This window comes from Hemiscyllium ocellatum, chromosome 38 (genome assembly GCF_020745735.1).
Source record: "Hemiscyllium ocellatum isolate sHemOce1 chromosome 38, sHemOce1.pat.X.cur, whole genome shotgun sequence".
NCBI classification, from domain to species: Eukaryota; Metazoa; Chordata; class Chondrichthyes; order Orectolobiformes; family Hemiscylliidae; genus Hemiscyllium; species Hemiscyllium ocellatum.
Window position 1 is genome coordinate 12,045,766 of NC_083438.1, and position 15,787 is coordinate 12,061,552.

The 15,787-nt window shown below is 46.0% G+C and overlaps 1 protein-coding gene and 1 long non-coding RNA gene across 3 annotated transcripts; one reads left to right on the top strand and one right to left on the bottom strand.

The window, feature by feature from the left end:
- Nucleotides 1–1,452: 1,452 nt before the first annotated feature.
- LOC132834011 (histone H2A, sperm) lies at nt 1,453–11,433 on the top strand. Of its 2 annotated transcripts, none has more exons than XM_060852724.1 (2): nt 1,453–1,489; nt 10,664–11,433. In XM_060852724.1, exon 2 carries the CDS (start codon nt 10,898–10,900, stop codon nt 11,276–11,278), a length of 381 nt encoding a protein of 126 aa, XP_060708707.1. In that variant the 5' UTR covers nt 1,453–1,489; nt 10,664–10,897; the 3' UTR covers nt 11,279–11,433. The 2 variants fall into 2 exon arrangements, with proteins under 2 accessions (XP_060708707.1, XP_060708705.1); XM_060852722.1 differs by lacking the exon at nt 1,453–1,489 and adding an exon at nt 10,326–10,430.
- On the bottom strand, nt 9,586–10,413 carry LOC132834013 (uncharacterized). The gene is made up of 2 exons (XR_009647138.1): nt 10,046–10,413; nt 9,586–9,809 (listed from the first exon to the last, which is right to left on the bottom strand). It is a non-coding gene; the product is annotated as an uncharacterized LOC132834013 (long non-coding RNA).
- Nucleotides 11,434–15,787: the final 4,354 nt, after the last annotated feature.

The window sequence follows — 15,787 nt, forward strand, 5'->3', positions numbered from 1 at the left end:
AAGATGTAATATTTATCGGACGAATGTCGGGAGGATGGAATAATACATTTAATAGATCAATGAGATCAGACGAAATGTTACTGAATGTAGGAGCTTTATGGATGGACCGAAGGGCCGTCAGCGTCTACGGTTGTTACCGTAACCTGGGGATGAGCTACATTGGATCTTCATTAAGGGGCAATGCCCCAATTTGAAACGGTCTCAGTCCCTTCCCCACAGTCCCAGGTCCTTTGCTCCCACTGGGAGTAAGAGGAATTGGGGGAAATGACTGATGTTTGTTTCAGGGAATCGTTGGGGAAAGCCGCGCATGCGCGACGCTGTCCCTTCCACCCGAACACTGGAGTGCATGCGTGAGGCCCTCCCCTTTACCCTCCCCCCTCCCCTGGGGGGTTGCTGGTGAGCAGCATCTCCTCCGGGAGTGGAGGGTCTTGTCAGGAACACGCTGCAATGGAGAGAGCAGCACCTTCCTTCCAGCAGCACATCGAGATGTGAGCCTGGGACACAGGGGAGGGGAGGGGACTCAGAGACCAGGACTGATTCGGGGTAAGGTCCGGGAGGATCAGGGGGCTGCCTGTAACAGGCCAAGCGGAGCAGGAACTGCTCCCGGGATTTGGAGTGAGCGGCCGGGGGGTGTAGAGAGAGGCTTTTCTCAGGCTGTATGTGGGCCTGCTGAGGGAGGCAGAGTGGGAAGAAGCTGCTGTGGGTCATTCTGGTGGTTTTCAGTCCTTTAGACACTCAGGACAATTCATTGTTCAGCTTCTGTTCATGCTATTTGCTGACATTGTGCAGCCAATTGTGAAAATGTGACAGTCCTGGAAATGAGATGTTTTGGAGTCACGAGATTAATGGTTTCGAGTAAAACATTTGAAGTGGCGTCCGTTATTGTGGTCTTCAGTGGTTAATGGATTGGGAGCTGGAGATCGAACTGTGTAAGCATTCCGGTTCCTCCGGATTCATGCTGCTGTGCATTTGTTGCCCAGTTTCATTCCCGTGGTGTAGAGTTGTAAAAACCTACGCTAAGAATCTCACAATGCCAGATTATAGCCCAACAGGTTTATTTGGAAACACGAGCTTTCGAAGTGCTGCTCCATCATCAGTCACCTCCACATCATGCCTTTTGATGCATGAACAGAGCTTCGAAAGCTAATGCTGCCAAATAAAGCTGTTGGACAATAACCTGATGTGGTGTGATCCTTGGCTTTGTCTCCCCAACACCGGCACCTCCAAATTATGTAAAACAAGACAGTCACCAGCCCAGGAGCAGCTCGTGAAGGCAAGGATGGAATCAGAGCCGTGGTTCTGTTAGAAGTGTTGGCTTAAATGAAAAAGAAACATCCAAATAATGATTGATCAATGTAACATTCAGTTAATATTGCCAAACTCAGCTGATGTTGATTTACAGGAGATACCTCTTCACGCAAATACTTAAGGGACCAAGACAATGGAATATTTTCGGGGTTCAAAACCAGCACCTTTGAATAATCAACAGGTATGTTCCCACTGCTAGAGTGCAGATCACCCACTCCACAGGCACAGAGCTGATTGAGTCAGCCTAGTTTCCAGAGAGATATGTTTAAACCAAGAGTCAAGCACCATGTGAGAAATGTAAGGTTTTTTCCCTCCATTCACAATGTACACTACCCCAGGTCCAATAAACGTCATCATTCATAGGCCATTGATGTTCTCACTGTTTTTGCAAAGGGGCAGATTTGTTCCTGGTCTAAAATAGATACTTGGGATCAGCAGTAAATCGACATTAATTCTGAGCCTTTTTAAATTTAGAAACAAGATAAACAAATCCATCATTCTGTTGCACAGTTTCAACAATCTTACATGAAGTAGGTGTGAAATGCTGACAGAGAAGGAAATTATGCTCAGAAGCAGGACAAGAGTCACAAAAGTGGATATCAGAATTAATCCTTTAGTGAATAGGTGTCATGTATATGGATACAATATTAAGTAAAGTGAATTCAAAACACACAGCATTAGCCAATATCTGATAAAATGGGAGAAAACACATATTCACACACACACAAATTGTATTAAAATAAGTCCTAAGTACACACACTGACCCCCAAGACACATTATAAAATTGAACAGCTATGTTGCATAAACTGGCAGGTGTAGTTTGCTAACTACATTTTGGAAAGTCAATTTTGAATGAACAATACTGGGTTAGAGGCAGGATGCTTGGCGGTGTGGAGGAACAGAGGATCTTGGGGTCCATGTCCATAGATTCCTCAAACTTGCCACCCAAGTTGAAGGGGTGGTGAAGAAGGTGTATGGTGTGTTGGCTTTCATGAGCAGGGTAATTGAGTTTAAGAGCCGTGAGGTTATGCAGCTCTATAGAGTCCTGGTTAGACCACACTTGGAATATTTTGTTCAGTTCTGGTCGCCTCATTATAGGAAAGATATGGAAGCTTTAGAGAGGGTGGAGAGGAGAATTCCCAGGATGCTGCATGGATTGGAGAATGTGTGTTATGAAGGAAGGTTGATGGAGCTAGAGCATTTCTCATTGGAGTGAAGAAGGATGAGGGTGAGTTGATAGAGGTGTATCAGATGTCGAGAGGCATAGATAGAGTGGATAGCCAGAGACCTTTGGCAGAAATGTCTATCACGAGGGGGCATGATTTTAAGGTGATTGGAGGCAGGTTTTGGGGAGATGTCAGAGGAGGTTCTTTACACAGAGAGTGGTGGGTGTGTGGATTGCACAGACAGCAGTGGGAGCTGAGTCAGAGACATTAGGGACATTTAAGCGACTCTTGGATAGGCACATGGAAGATAGCACAATGCAGGGTATGTGAGTTAGTCTGAGCTTAGAGTAGGAGAAAAGTTTGGCACAACATCGACAGCTGAAGGACCTGTATTGTGTTGTACTGTTTTATGTTCTAAGTACATTCACATATTCGCAGAGCTAAATCTGACCATAAAAATACGTAACTACACTCACATACAGATTGAGCAGAAGCTGATAGGCAGAGATAGATAATCGCACTCACATATTGACATAGCCAAATCTGACAGGTATAAATTGATATCTAACTGTACACACTCACTTCCGAGAAACTGACAGGTACTGACAGACAACTACATTTACATATGTGTGCGGCAGACTCTGACAGGGACAGATTTATAACTAATCTCACATATTGAAAATCACGAAGTCCTAGCTGAAGACTAATAATAACACTTGCATTCCCAGAGCAAAAAAAAAACACAGGTACCAAACCATAAATGCTTTTGCTCATTCATAAACCCAGCAATGGATTGATGTATTCATTCACATGCATAGAGCAGAATCTGTAAGGAAGACGTGCAGAACATCACTTGTGCTTTCAGATGGCATAAACTGATATGTACAATTTGATAACTATACTCAGAGTCACAGAATCTGACAGGTTAAAAAATTTATAACTGTGGACGTAGGTTTGCTCACTGATCTGAAGGTTCACTTTCAGAAGTTTCGTCACCATACTGGGTAACATTTTCAGTGAGCCTCCGGTTTCATCTGGAAATGGACAGAGCAAGTGAGGACTGCAGATGCTGGAAATCGGAGTCAAGATTAGAATGGTGCCGGAAAAGCACAGCAGGTCAGGCAGCAACCGAGAAGCAGGAAAATTGACGTTTTGGGCAAAACATCGATTTTCCTGCTACTCGGACGCTGCCTGACCTGCTGTGCTTTTCCAGCACCACTCTAACTTAGAATCTGATAGAGACAGTTGGTAAATAGAATCAAACATTCACATATTAGATAATAACAGGTACAAATTTACTGTTACACTAAGCAGAAACTGACAGTTTCAGATGGATACTAACACTCATATATCGGGGATATTCACAAAGTAGAAACAAACCACCTGATGAAGGAGTAGTACTCTGAAAGCTACTGTGCTTCCCATTAAACCTGTTGGACTATAACCTGGTGTTGTGTGATTTTTAACTTTGAACATAAACAGAATTGGTAACTAAATTCATCCATCTACATCCCAGAAACACACAGGGACTAATTGCTGTGTCAAAAAGTAAAATATATTTATGAATCAGTCTCCGTCTGTTTTTAATATGTGGACATGTGAATGCAGTTACCAATCTGTACCTGTCAGTCTCTGCTGTGTGAATCTGGCAATATATTTACCAGAGAGGCCAGATTGGTAACTCCATTTACTCACACATTCACAAAGCATATACTGACAGGGACAATTGGACAACTGGACTCTCACAGTCACCAACTGAAAATTGACTGATCTGTATCGATACCGCAACTTATAGTGGATCATCACAATCATGGTGCAGTACAGGTGTTGTTTAATTTCTGGATCTCATTTAATTTTATAGAATTTTTAAAAAATATCCTGAGATGAAAAGCAGCTCAGGACAAGGTTGGAATCAAATCCATGGTGCTGTTTGAATTGCTGACTTTTAATAATTAATCCTAATGATTATAAACTGAATGTTACATTGATCTGTTGGATACTGTCAAACGTAGGTGATGTTGACAACTCTTCTTCCTTCAGGCAAATGCTTGAAGGATGAAGACAATGCCATATATCCTGGGTACAAAGCCAAGTGTGACCAGCTCCTTCGAACAAGTAGCAGGTGTGTCACCATTGTCAGCATAGAGAAGATCCTTTCCATAGTCACAGAGCCGACTGAGTCAGATTCACATTATCTCAACTTCCATGGAGATATCTTCACAACGTCATAGAGATTTACAGCACGGAAACAGACCCTTCAGTCCAACTCGTCCATGCCAACCAGATATCCAAACCTAATCTAGTCCCATTTGCCAGCACTTGGCCCATATCCCTCTAAACCCTTTCTATTCATATACCCATCCAGCTGCCTTTTAAATGTGCAATTTTACCAACATCCACCACTTCCTCTGACAACTTATTCCATCAATGTACCACCCTCTGTGTGAAAAAGTTGCCTCTTAGGTCTCTTTTATATCTTTCCTCTCTCACTCTAACCTATGCCCTCTAGTTCTGGACTACCCTACCCCAGTGAAAATACTGTGTTCATTTATCCTTTCCATGCCCCTCATGATTTTATAAACCTCTGTAAGGTCACCCCTCAGCCTTCGACACTACAGGGAAAACAGCCCCAGCTTGTTCAGCATCTCACTATCGCTCAAATCCTCTAACCCTGGCAACATCTTTTCTGAATCCTTTCAAGTTTCACAACATCCTTCCAATAGAAAGAAGATTCCACATGTGGCCTAGCCAATGTACAGCCATAACATGATCTCCCAACTCCTATACTCAATGTTCTGACCTTTAAAGTAAAGCATAACAAATGCCTTCTTCACTGCGACTCTACTTACAGGGAACTTTGAATCTGCACTTCAATGTCCTTTTGTTCAGCAACACTCCCTAGGATCTCAGCATGAATTGTATACGTCCTGCTCTAATTTGCTTTTCCAAAATGCAGCCCCTCACATTTATCTAAATTAAACTCCATCTGCCACTCCTCAATCCATTTGCCCATCTGATCAAGTTGTCCATTCTACTCTGAGGTAACACCTCTAATTTTAGTGTCATCTGCAAACTCACTAACTATACCTATGTTCACATCCAAATTATTTATATAAATGACGAGAAGTATTGGATCCAGCACACCACTGATCACAGGCCTCCAATATGAAAACCAACCCTCCACGACCACCCTCTGTTTTCTACCTTTGAGCAGGTTCTGTATCTAAATGGTTAGTTCTCCCTGTAATCCATGAGATCTTTCCTTGCTAACCAGCCTCCCATGAGGAACCTTGTCAAACACCTTACTGAAGTCCAAATACACCACATCTAATGTACTGCCCTCATCAATCCTCTATTATTTCTTCGAAGAACTAAATCAAGTTTATGAGACATAATTTCCCAGACACAAAGCCAGAAGGACTATCCCTAATCTGTCCTTGCCTTTACAAATATCCTGTCCCTCAGGATTGCCTCCAACAACTTACTCATCACCAATGTCAGGGTCATCGATCTATAGTTCCCTGGCTTTCCCTTATTACCTATCTTTGATTAAGCAGTCTTAAAATGAATTGTCACTCTATAATGAAAAAAACAATGTTATCATTCTGATGACCAGACTGTGATATCCCGAGTCCTAGTTGGACCCTGCACTATAACATTTTCAAAAGTCCATTGCTTTTCCCTATTCTACTCTGAAGAACAATGCAGATTTATTTCTGTTGCAATTTGTTGTGTTTTCACTTGACTATTAATCCTTTTGGCACAAACACCCAAAGAACGTAGGCTATTTCCCAGCCAAAACAGAAGACATGAATTGAGAACTCTCTCCTCTTCCATTTTAGTAACTGGCTTTCCACTTTACAGACAGTATTTAAACTGCTCAGTAATGCAGAGTAGGTAGATTAAAGTTGATCAATCCAATCTGGGCATCCCTCTTGTTTGAAAAGAATGGCTCCTTTAAAATAACATTTTTTAAAGATAAAATCAGTGCATTTGCACAGCAGAGAGCAGCCTTCAGCCTCTATGTTAAAATTTAGTTTCCAAGTACTTCACAAAACATTCTGACAGTTCTCTATTGACAGCCTGTCACATATGAGCAGAGTTTTGCAGGACAATAAACTGAATCCTACAGTCCCACTGAATAACACATAATGACAGATAGAGAATTAATTAGTGAGTGCACAAAGTATGCAAACAAAGGGAACAAACAAACTTAATTCTGCATTCACTTAGAAGATCAAACAGATCTTGAAGAATCTACCAGTTATTTTCCTTCTTCATGCATTTAAGGACTAAAGTGTTAGGTTCTTTTTCCTGAGATTCATACACACTTGATGCAACTGCAATACGCTAACATCTATGAAGCCAGTACAGTACAAACTTTCTGGAGGAACACTTTTACAGGGTCCTGGGAAGGGGTAATTCTGCTGAGCGTGTGGGTGCCAGAGCGCCGTTCTGTCTGGCTGCGTGCTCGAGTATCTAGCAGCTGAGAACCTTGAAGTCGCGGGTGACACTGGTCTGGACAATAAGAAACCTGCATCCTCCCCTGACTCCTCCATAATGACAATGAATTCAACAAGCTGCTGGGATGAGTGACCATCACTCATGGCGGGGTGCTGCCTAATCTTTAGGCCATGCTGCTGCTCGAGAAAACCACGACTGGGGGCACCACTAAAAGGTGAAGAGACCATTCTTTATTCTGACAACCTAAAGGTTCTTTTAAGAGCCACTCACAACATCAGTGAAAGAAATGAGACCCTCACCCTGATTGACTTAGACTCCTAGACCAGATATCCAACATAAATCTAGTCCCATTCCCATTCATCTACCTATCCTGATGCCTTTTAAATGCTGTAAATGTACTAGCGTCCACCACTTCCTCTCAGAGCTCATTCCATATATGCACCACTCTCTGTATGAAAAAAGTCCTTTTGGTCCTTTTTAAACATTTTCCTCTCTCAGCTCAAACCCATGGCCCCTCGTTTTGGACTCTGGATAAAATATCGGGGAATCAATGGAGTCAACACTCCCCCACCATGGGGGAAGAAAGACCTTGGCTGTCCATTCTATCCATGTCCCTCATGAATTTATAAACCTTGGTAAGATGACCCTTCAGCCTCCAATGCTTTGGGGACATCAGCCCCACCCTATCCAGACTCTCACAACAGCTCAAATCCTCCAACCCCGCCAACAACCTTGTAAATATTTTTCTCGAGTTTAACAACATCTTTTCTATAATAGGGAGATGAGAATTAAACATGGTATTCCAAAAGTTGCCCAATCAATGTTTTATACAGTTCCAACGTGATATCACAACTCCTGTACTCACTGCACTGAACAATATAGGCAAGAATACCAACTGCATTCTTCACTACTCCATCACCTGCAAGTCCATTTTCAAGGAACAATAAACCTGCACTTCAAGGTTTGATTAATGCCCTGCCCGGATTTGTGATACCAAAATGCAGTACATCACTTTTAGTTGACATAATCTCCATCTGCCATTCCTCACCCTTCTGATCAACATCCCGTTGTACTCTGAGATAACCTTCTTCACTGTCAACGACATCAATATTGATGTCATCTGCAAACTTACTTACCATGCCTCCTTTATTCACATCCAAATCACTTTTTTAGTGTCAAAAATGAGTGGACCTTTGCAGCACACCACTGCTCAGAGGTCTCCAGTCTGAAAACTACCCCTCTACTATCCTGACTCCAAGTTAATTTTGTATCCAAATGACGAGCTCTCCCTGGACTCCATGTGATCTAACCTTGCAGAACCTTGTCAAATACCTTGCCAATGTTCATATTGACCACGTGCACTACTCTGCATTCATGAATCTTCTTTGTCACATATTCAAGATCATAATCAAGTTACTGAGACATAACTTCCCACAAACAAAGCCATGCAGACCACCCGTAATCAACCATTGCCTTTCCAAGTGCATGTTAATCCTGTCTCACTCAATGGGGTGACATGATGGCTCAGTGGTTAGCACTGATGCCAAACAGCACCAGGGACTCGGGTTCAGCCTCAGGTGACTGTCTGTGTGGAGTTTGGATATTCTCCCCATGTCTGCGTGGGTTTCCTCTGGGTGTTCTGATTTCTTCCCACAATCCAAAGATGTGCAGATTTGGTGAATTCGACACGTCAAATTGCCCATAGTGCTTCAGGGATTGTGGTGCATCATCCAGGGTAAATGTAGAGTAGTAGGGGAATGAGTCTGGGTGGGTTACTCTTCAGAGGGTTGGTGTGGACTTGTTAGCCCAAATGGCCTGTTTCCACACTGTAGAAATTCTATGACCCATACCCACTATTGGCCCACTGTCTATACTTCCCCAGCTTTTCCTTGCCACCTTCCTGAAGTAATAAAATCACATCAGCCACCCACCAGTCATCTGGAACCTCACCCATGGCTATCCATGATACAGTTATCACAAAGTGCAACTTTTTCACTCAGAGGGTGGTACGTGTATGGAAGAGCTGCCAGAGGATGTGGTGGAGGCTGGTACAATTGCAAGATTTAAAAGATGGGTGTATGAATAGGAAGGGTTTGGAGGGATATGGGCTGGATGCTGGCAGGTAGGACCGTATTGGGTTGGGATATCTGGTCAGCATGGACGGGTTGGACCGAAGGGTCTGTTTCCATGCTGTACATCCCTGACTCTATGACCAGGTTATATTCCATCAGGTTTATTTGGAAGCGCGAGTTTATGAAGTAATGCACCTTCAACCACCCCCTGAAGGAGCAGCTAGTGCTTCCAAATAAACCTGGTGTTGTGTGATTTTTAAACTTCATCCACCCCAGTCCAACACCGGCATTTAGAAATCTCAGTTATCTCAGGAATGTGTCCAGCAATCCCTTTTCTACATTCCCACGGAGTTCTGGAATACACCTGATCATATCCCGTTAGTTTCCCTTTTATTGTGGGACTTTATTGACCGCTTTAATCGCATGGACATTGGACGTTGTGGTCAGAATCTAACATCCGCATCCCTTCAACCCCTGCATTCAGCCAGGTTCACAGTGAGGACTGGGAGACAAGGGGATTGAGGTGTTTATCGTGGACTATCATCTAAAGCTCCATTGTAATAGCGTCGGGTGCATTATTTGTTATTACACTGTCCTGTCTTTATTTATCGACCTATAAATGCATCACTGAGCTCCTGTACGCCTCGATCACAGCCAGTTTCACATTCCCTTTAAGCACATTGGGAAGAGCTGAAATGACCCAGTGTAGCAAATAGTAAGGCCATGAGCTTATCCCAATGAGTGGCCTCTGACCTCTGCACTCTCAGTCTCGGGTGTGTTCATCTCCAGCGTCTTTTCCCTGTCAACAGAAAGGGAGCACATTAAAAGCTGTTGAGTCATCTTCAGCTACTTTCATGCGTTCCTGTTCCTCTTTAACCCAACGGCACTTTCCAGAGCCGCCCGCAACTTCCCTGAGACAGTTCAACCGTTTTAGTTTGCAAGTGATTCTGGGAACGTATAACCAACGATATTTATCTCGACGATATCTCTGTTGTTATAAATGTTCTCTACATTAAGAGTGCCCGCTGACCATACCTTCATCTCTCAGGCGTTTGTGTTAAATCCTGTTTTCCCGGCCTGTCGAGAGAGCACAGTGCAACCAGGGAGTCATTTTTCAGCGGCTTCCACAGTCCACGTTACCCTGGGACACTCGGTCAGTTCAGGAGCGATCAGCCCCTGTGGGGAATGAACCGTGATTATCCCCCAGGGCAAACATGGAAAATGTCCCCTCTCCTCGGGTCCCACGGATAGACTCTACATTTGAGTTCTTTCTTTTTCCTTTATTTCCAAACTCCACGCGGGTGTTGTCCCGTTGCAGAATGCTATAAATGAGAGACTTTCAAACTAAACCAGAGATCAAACCAGAGCAGCTGCCGGACTGGAACAGCAAAGGGGAGCTTTTGCTGGAGTCAGATCGAGTGTAAGTAAACAGGGTTAGTTGAGGAGTACAGTTTTGGCGCTCTTGTATTTCCGCTTATTTTAAAGGCTCTGAGAACGGGACTCAGTGTCAGAAATGGAGAGGTTCCAGTAGATAAGGGAAAGGGATAAAGGCAGATTCTATAAAGTGTACATTTGTAATCTAAAGTAAATTAACTCGTAAGTATTGATGCATTCTACTTTATAAAACATTCCCTTTTTTGTACATATTGACAGGTTTCCAAATTGGAGAGACAGCGGTTGGTGATTTGACGTTGACATTTTCCGGCCTCCCTCCGGATTGGGCAATGAAGGAGAGATCTGATTGGCTGCTGAAACAACATTAGGCAATGCTAAACAATGTGACCAATCAGCATCGGCCGCCCCACCATTCCTCCCGAAGGTATAACAGGGCGCAATGTGGGCGGATTGGAGTCTTCTCAGTGACAGTGTTGGTGGGATTGGGGGACTATGTCTGGGAGAGGAAAGGGCGGGATGAAAGCGCGCACCAAGGCCAAGTCTCGGTCGTCCCGGGCTGGCCTGCAGTTCCCGGTGGGCCGTATTCACAGGCTCCTGAGAAAGGGCAACTATGCTGAGCGGGTGGGGGCCGGAGCGCCGGTCTATCTGGCTGCGGTGCTGGAGTATCTGGCGGCTGAAGTCCTGGAGCTGGCCGGCAACGCGGCCCGGGACAACAAGAAAACCCGCATCATCCCCAGGCACCTGCAGCTGGCCGTGCGCAACGACGAGGAGCTCAACAAGCTGCTGGGAGGGGTGACCATCGCTCAGGGAGGGGTGCTGCCTAATATCCAGGCCGTGCTGCTGCCCAAGAAAACCGCCCCCACCAAAAAGTGAAGAGACTGATCTTGACTCTGACAACCCAAAGGCTCTTTTAAGAGCCGCTCACAATATCAGAGAAAGAAACTAGACCCCCATCTCTATCAGGTTGATTTTATTTTCGCATTTTTAATGCGAGGAGCTTGGGACTGAAGCGTATATCGTAGTTTATTATAATTCGCTGTTGTTGTAGAGTGCGGTGTGTATTATTTGCTGGAGTCCTGTACCTACCTGTGCGGTCTCTGAATTTAACCCTTGTCATATGCATGCACCACCCAGTCGCTGAGATCCTCGTTCACTGCCAGCTTCACACATCAGTTCTTCCTAATGCGGTTGAAGGAAACGACCCAGTACAGCCAACAGTAAGGCCATGAGCTTCTGCTAATGAGTCCCACTGCGGTCTATTCTCTGGTGTGTTCATGTCGAGCCTCTTTTTCCCCTGTCCACACAGACAGAAGATATTATACACTATTCATGTATCTCTTTAACACTCGATCATTTCAGGAGCTACAGCTCTCGGTGGGGCATACACCCTGGGTTTCACCCCTGGCCAACTAAGGCAGTGTCCCATCTCTGAGTCCCACGGACAGATACATTGTCCATGTTGTTACTTAATTGCCAAAACTCCGCGCGGGGTCTGTCCAGTTGCAGAATGAGGCTTTCTGCTGTTAGATAGCAACTTTCAAAATGAACCGAGAGCAAAGCAGAACGGCTGGGGAACTGCAATCCTTAATGTGGTGTCAATTTGCAAGAAAGGAGGGGTTTTAAAAACACTGCCCATATTAATATGCTCACCGGGAAGGACGTTAGTGGAGTCCCTGCGAAACAGACAGGGCACTCGGCCCATCGAGTTTGTGGGCAGCACGGTGGCACAATGGCTCAATTCCTGCCTCAGGCCACTCTCTGTGGAGTTTGCACATTCTCCCCGTGTCTGCGTGGGTTTCCTCCGCGTGCTCCGGGTTCCTCCCACAGTCCAAAGATGTGCAGGTTAGGTGACTTGGCCATGCCAAATGGCCGTAGTGTTAGGGGAATGGGTCTGGGTGGGTTGCGGGTCGGTGTGGACTTGTTGGGCCGAAGGGCCTGTTTCCACACTGTGAGTAATCTAACTTAATCTAATCTACCGACCGTCCATAGAGCATCTCCTCCCGGAGACTGGGTATGGAGAGATCGGAGAACGAGTGTATAGATTTGTAATGTCAAAACTAATCACACAGAACACCAATGTATCCTTCCCCGTAAAACTGCCACCTCGATTCCTCATAATAGCGGGCTTTTCAAATCGGAAAGAAAGCGGTTGGTGATTTGGCGCCAATATGTCCCCACCCCCCATCAGCAGAGAGAGGTTTTCCCGAGAATTTATCATTGAGATTATAACAATGTCCGCAGAATATGATTGAAGCGCTGGTGTCCCGGTGTAACTGCTGAACATGTGTCTATAACCAATGGGACAGAAATGGGTCAGTTAGTGCCTGTGTACTGAATTCTCAGCCAGGTTCAGCTCCTTCAATAACACCTGGATTGTTCCAGTGTAACAGCAGCATGGATTACCATCAGGAGACCGATGTGCCGTGTGGGCTCCTGCGCTCTCTGCACGGTTCCGTGGCTCTGAAAACAGCCGTTGGGTTTCTCGGGGTGAGTGGGCAGGACCGGCCACGCTCCCATTTCGGCGGATCCGGCCACCCAGCTTGATGTCTTTGGGTGTGGATGACGCCCAGGCTGTGGTGTCCTCAAAGAGCCCCCACCAGGTAAAGTCCCGCTGGCAGGGATATCGCGGCCGAGCTCTGCAAGGTTAAAAATCACCCAACGCCAGGTTATAGTCCAACAGGTTTAATTGGAAGCACACCAGCTTTCGGAGCGACGCTCCTTCATCAGGTGATAGTGGAGGGCTCGATCGTAACACAGGATTTATAGCAACAATTTGCAGTGTGATGTAACTGAAATTATACATTGAAAAATTGATTGTCTGTTAAGCCTTTCACCTGTTAGAATACAGTGATAGTTTCACTTCTTTCATGTGTAAATCACAAAACCTTTTTAAAAGTTGCATTCTCGGGTTAGCTGTTAACAATGGGTGATAGCTAGACAGTATGTTGAAGGTGTTAGCCCCCTGTGTTCTCTGTCTATGACGTGATGTTTAGATTGATTCTAATCTAATAAGTGAGATAACAGAGTTTTACATGAATTCCTGCAGTTTTATGAATGTATGCAGTTTTTGAGCAAAAAATCTGCAAGCGCAGGGTGGTGTTGAAATCCTGAGCGATCTGTCGCCACAGGCTCTGGATCAGCAGCCCCCGGGGGGAGATTTCTGGGAGTTCCCGCAGAGCCACCGAGCCGGGCCTGGAGCCAGTGGCCGGGGGGCGTTTCCCTCCGCCATGCCCCGGCCTCTCTCTAACAAGACCACACCGCTGTTTCCATTTCAATCCCAGCTTCTCCTCCTGCCACTGAATTCGACCAAGTCCTTCCTTGGGGATTCTGTGTGAAGGGGGTTTCTGCGCCAGTGTTCCTCTGTTAAAACACTGTTTCTCTGAATGTGGGGATTGGAAACACTGCAAGTGTCCCTGAGCCGGGGGTCAGTGACAGTGAGAACGGGACCTCACGCTGATTTATTGTGTGGTCTTGTTAGAGAGAGGCCGGGGCATGGGCGTTTCAATGAAACAAACTGTTTTTAGGAAGCTCTTGTTTTTCCTCTCTATGAACATGAGGATGTCGGTTTCCCGATGAGCACGGAGTTCCCGGCCACTGTGGGGAAAGGTTCAGTTACAGACACAGTTTGGGGCTGGAGGAGGAGTTGGATGGTCAGAGCCATTACTGGGCTCAGTCTGTCCCTCCCTTTCCTGCAGGGACTGTCTCTCACTCTCTGTCCCTTTCTGAGTCAGGGCCGGGCCGGGCTGTATCATCAGGGAAGGGGAGGCAGCTCCGCTCTCATTCCGCAGCGGTTTGAGTGAAGAAGCGTCATGTCTGGGAGAGGTGAAGGGCCTGGGAAAGGTGGAGTGAAGCAGTGTCGAGAGCAAAGAACATTATAGCCTAGGAGCAGACCCTTTTTGATTAGATTACTTACAGTGTGGAAACAGGCCCTTCGGCCCAACAAGTCCACACCGACCCGCCGAAGCGCAACCCACCCATACCCCTACATTTACCCCTTACCTAACACTACGGGCAATTTAGCATGGCCAATTCACCTGACCCGCACATCTTTGGACTGTGGGAGGAAACCGGAGCACCCGGAGGAAACCCACGCAGACACGGGGAGAACGAGCAAACTCCACACAGTCAGTCGCCTGAGGCGGGAATTGAACTCAGGCGCTGTGAGACAGCAGTGCTAACCACTGTGCCACCGTGCCGCCCTTCGGCCCTCCAATCCTGTGCTGATCCACATCCTTTATCTAAACCTGTCACCTATTTTCTGGGCTTATGTCGAAACGTCGAATTCTCTATTCCTGAGAGGCTGCTTGGCCTGCTGTGCTTTGACCAGCAACACATTTTCACCTCACCTATTTTCTAAGGATTAGTATCCCCCGCTCCCTGTCCATTCATGTATCTGGGTGAAAACAATGACTGCAGATGCTGGAAACCAGATTCTGGATCAGTGGTGCTGGAAGAGCACAGCAGTTCAGGCAGCATCCAACTAGCAGTGACATCAATGTTTCAGGCAAGAGCCCTTCATCAAGAACAAAGGCAGTGAGCTGGAAGCGTGGAGAGATAAGCTAGAGGGGGGTGGGGTGGGGAGAGAGTAGCATAGAGTACAATGGGTGAGTGGGGGAGGAGAGGAAGGTGATAGGTCAGGGAGGAGAGGGTGGAGTGGAAAGGAGCTAGGCAGGTTGGACCAGTCCGGACCAGTCATGGGGACAGTGCCGAGCTGGAAGTTTGAAACTAGGGTGAGGTGGGGGAAGGGGAAATGAGGAAGCTGTTGAAGTCCACATTGATGCCCTGGGGTTGAAGTGTTCTGAGGCGGAAGATGAGGCGTTCTTCCTCCAGGCGTCTGGTGGTGAGGGAGTGGCGGTGAAGGAGGCCCAGGACCTCCATGTCCTCGGCAGAGTGGGATCTGTCTAGATACATCTTAAATGATGTTGTTGTGCCCACCCACACCACTTCCGCTGACAATACATTCCATGTCCCCACCACCCTCTCCTTAAAGAACCCTCCGTGCATATCTCCTTTAAATTTTTCCCCTCTCACCTTGAACTCATGACCCTGAGTATGAGTTCCCCACTCTGGGAAAATGCTTCTTGCTATTCACCCTGTCTATACCCATCATGACTTTGTCCACCTCAATCTCCATTCCTCGAATGAAAATAATCCTAATCTACTCAATTTCTTTTAATAGCTAGCCCGCTCCATATCCTGGTGAACCCCCTCTGCATCCTCTCCAAAACATCCACATCCTTTTGATAGTGTGGTAACCAGAACTGTAGGCCGTATTTCAAATGTGGCTGAACCAAAGTCCGGCCACTGTAACATGACCTGCCAACTCTTGTACTCGATACCCCGTCTGATGAAGGAAAGCATGCCTTATGCCTTCTGGACCAA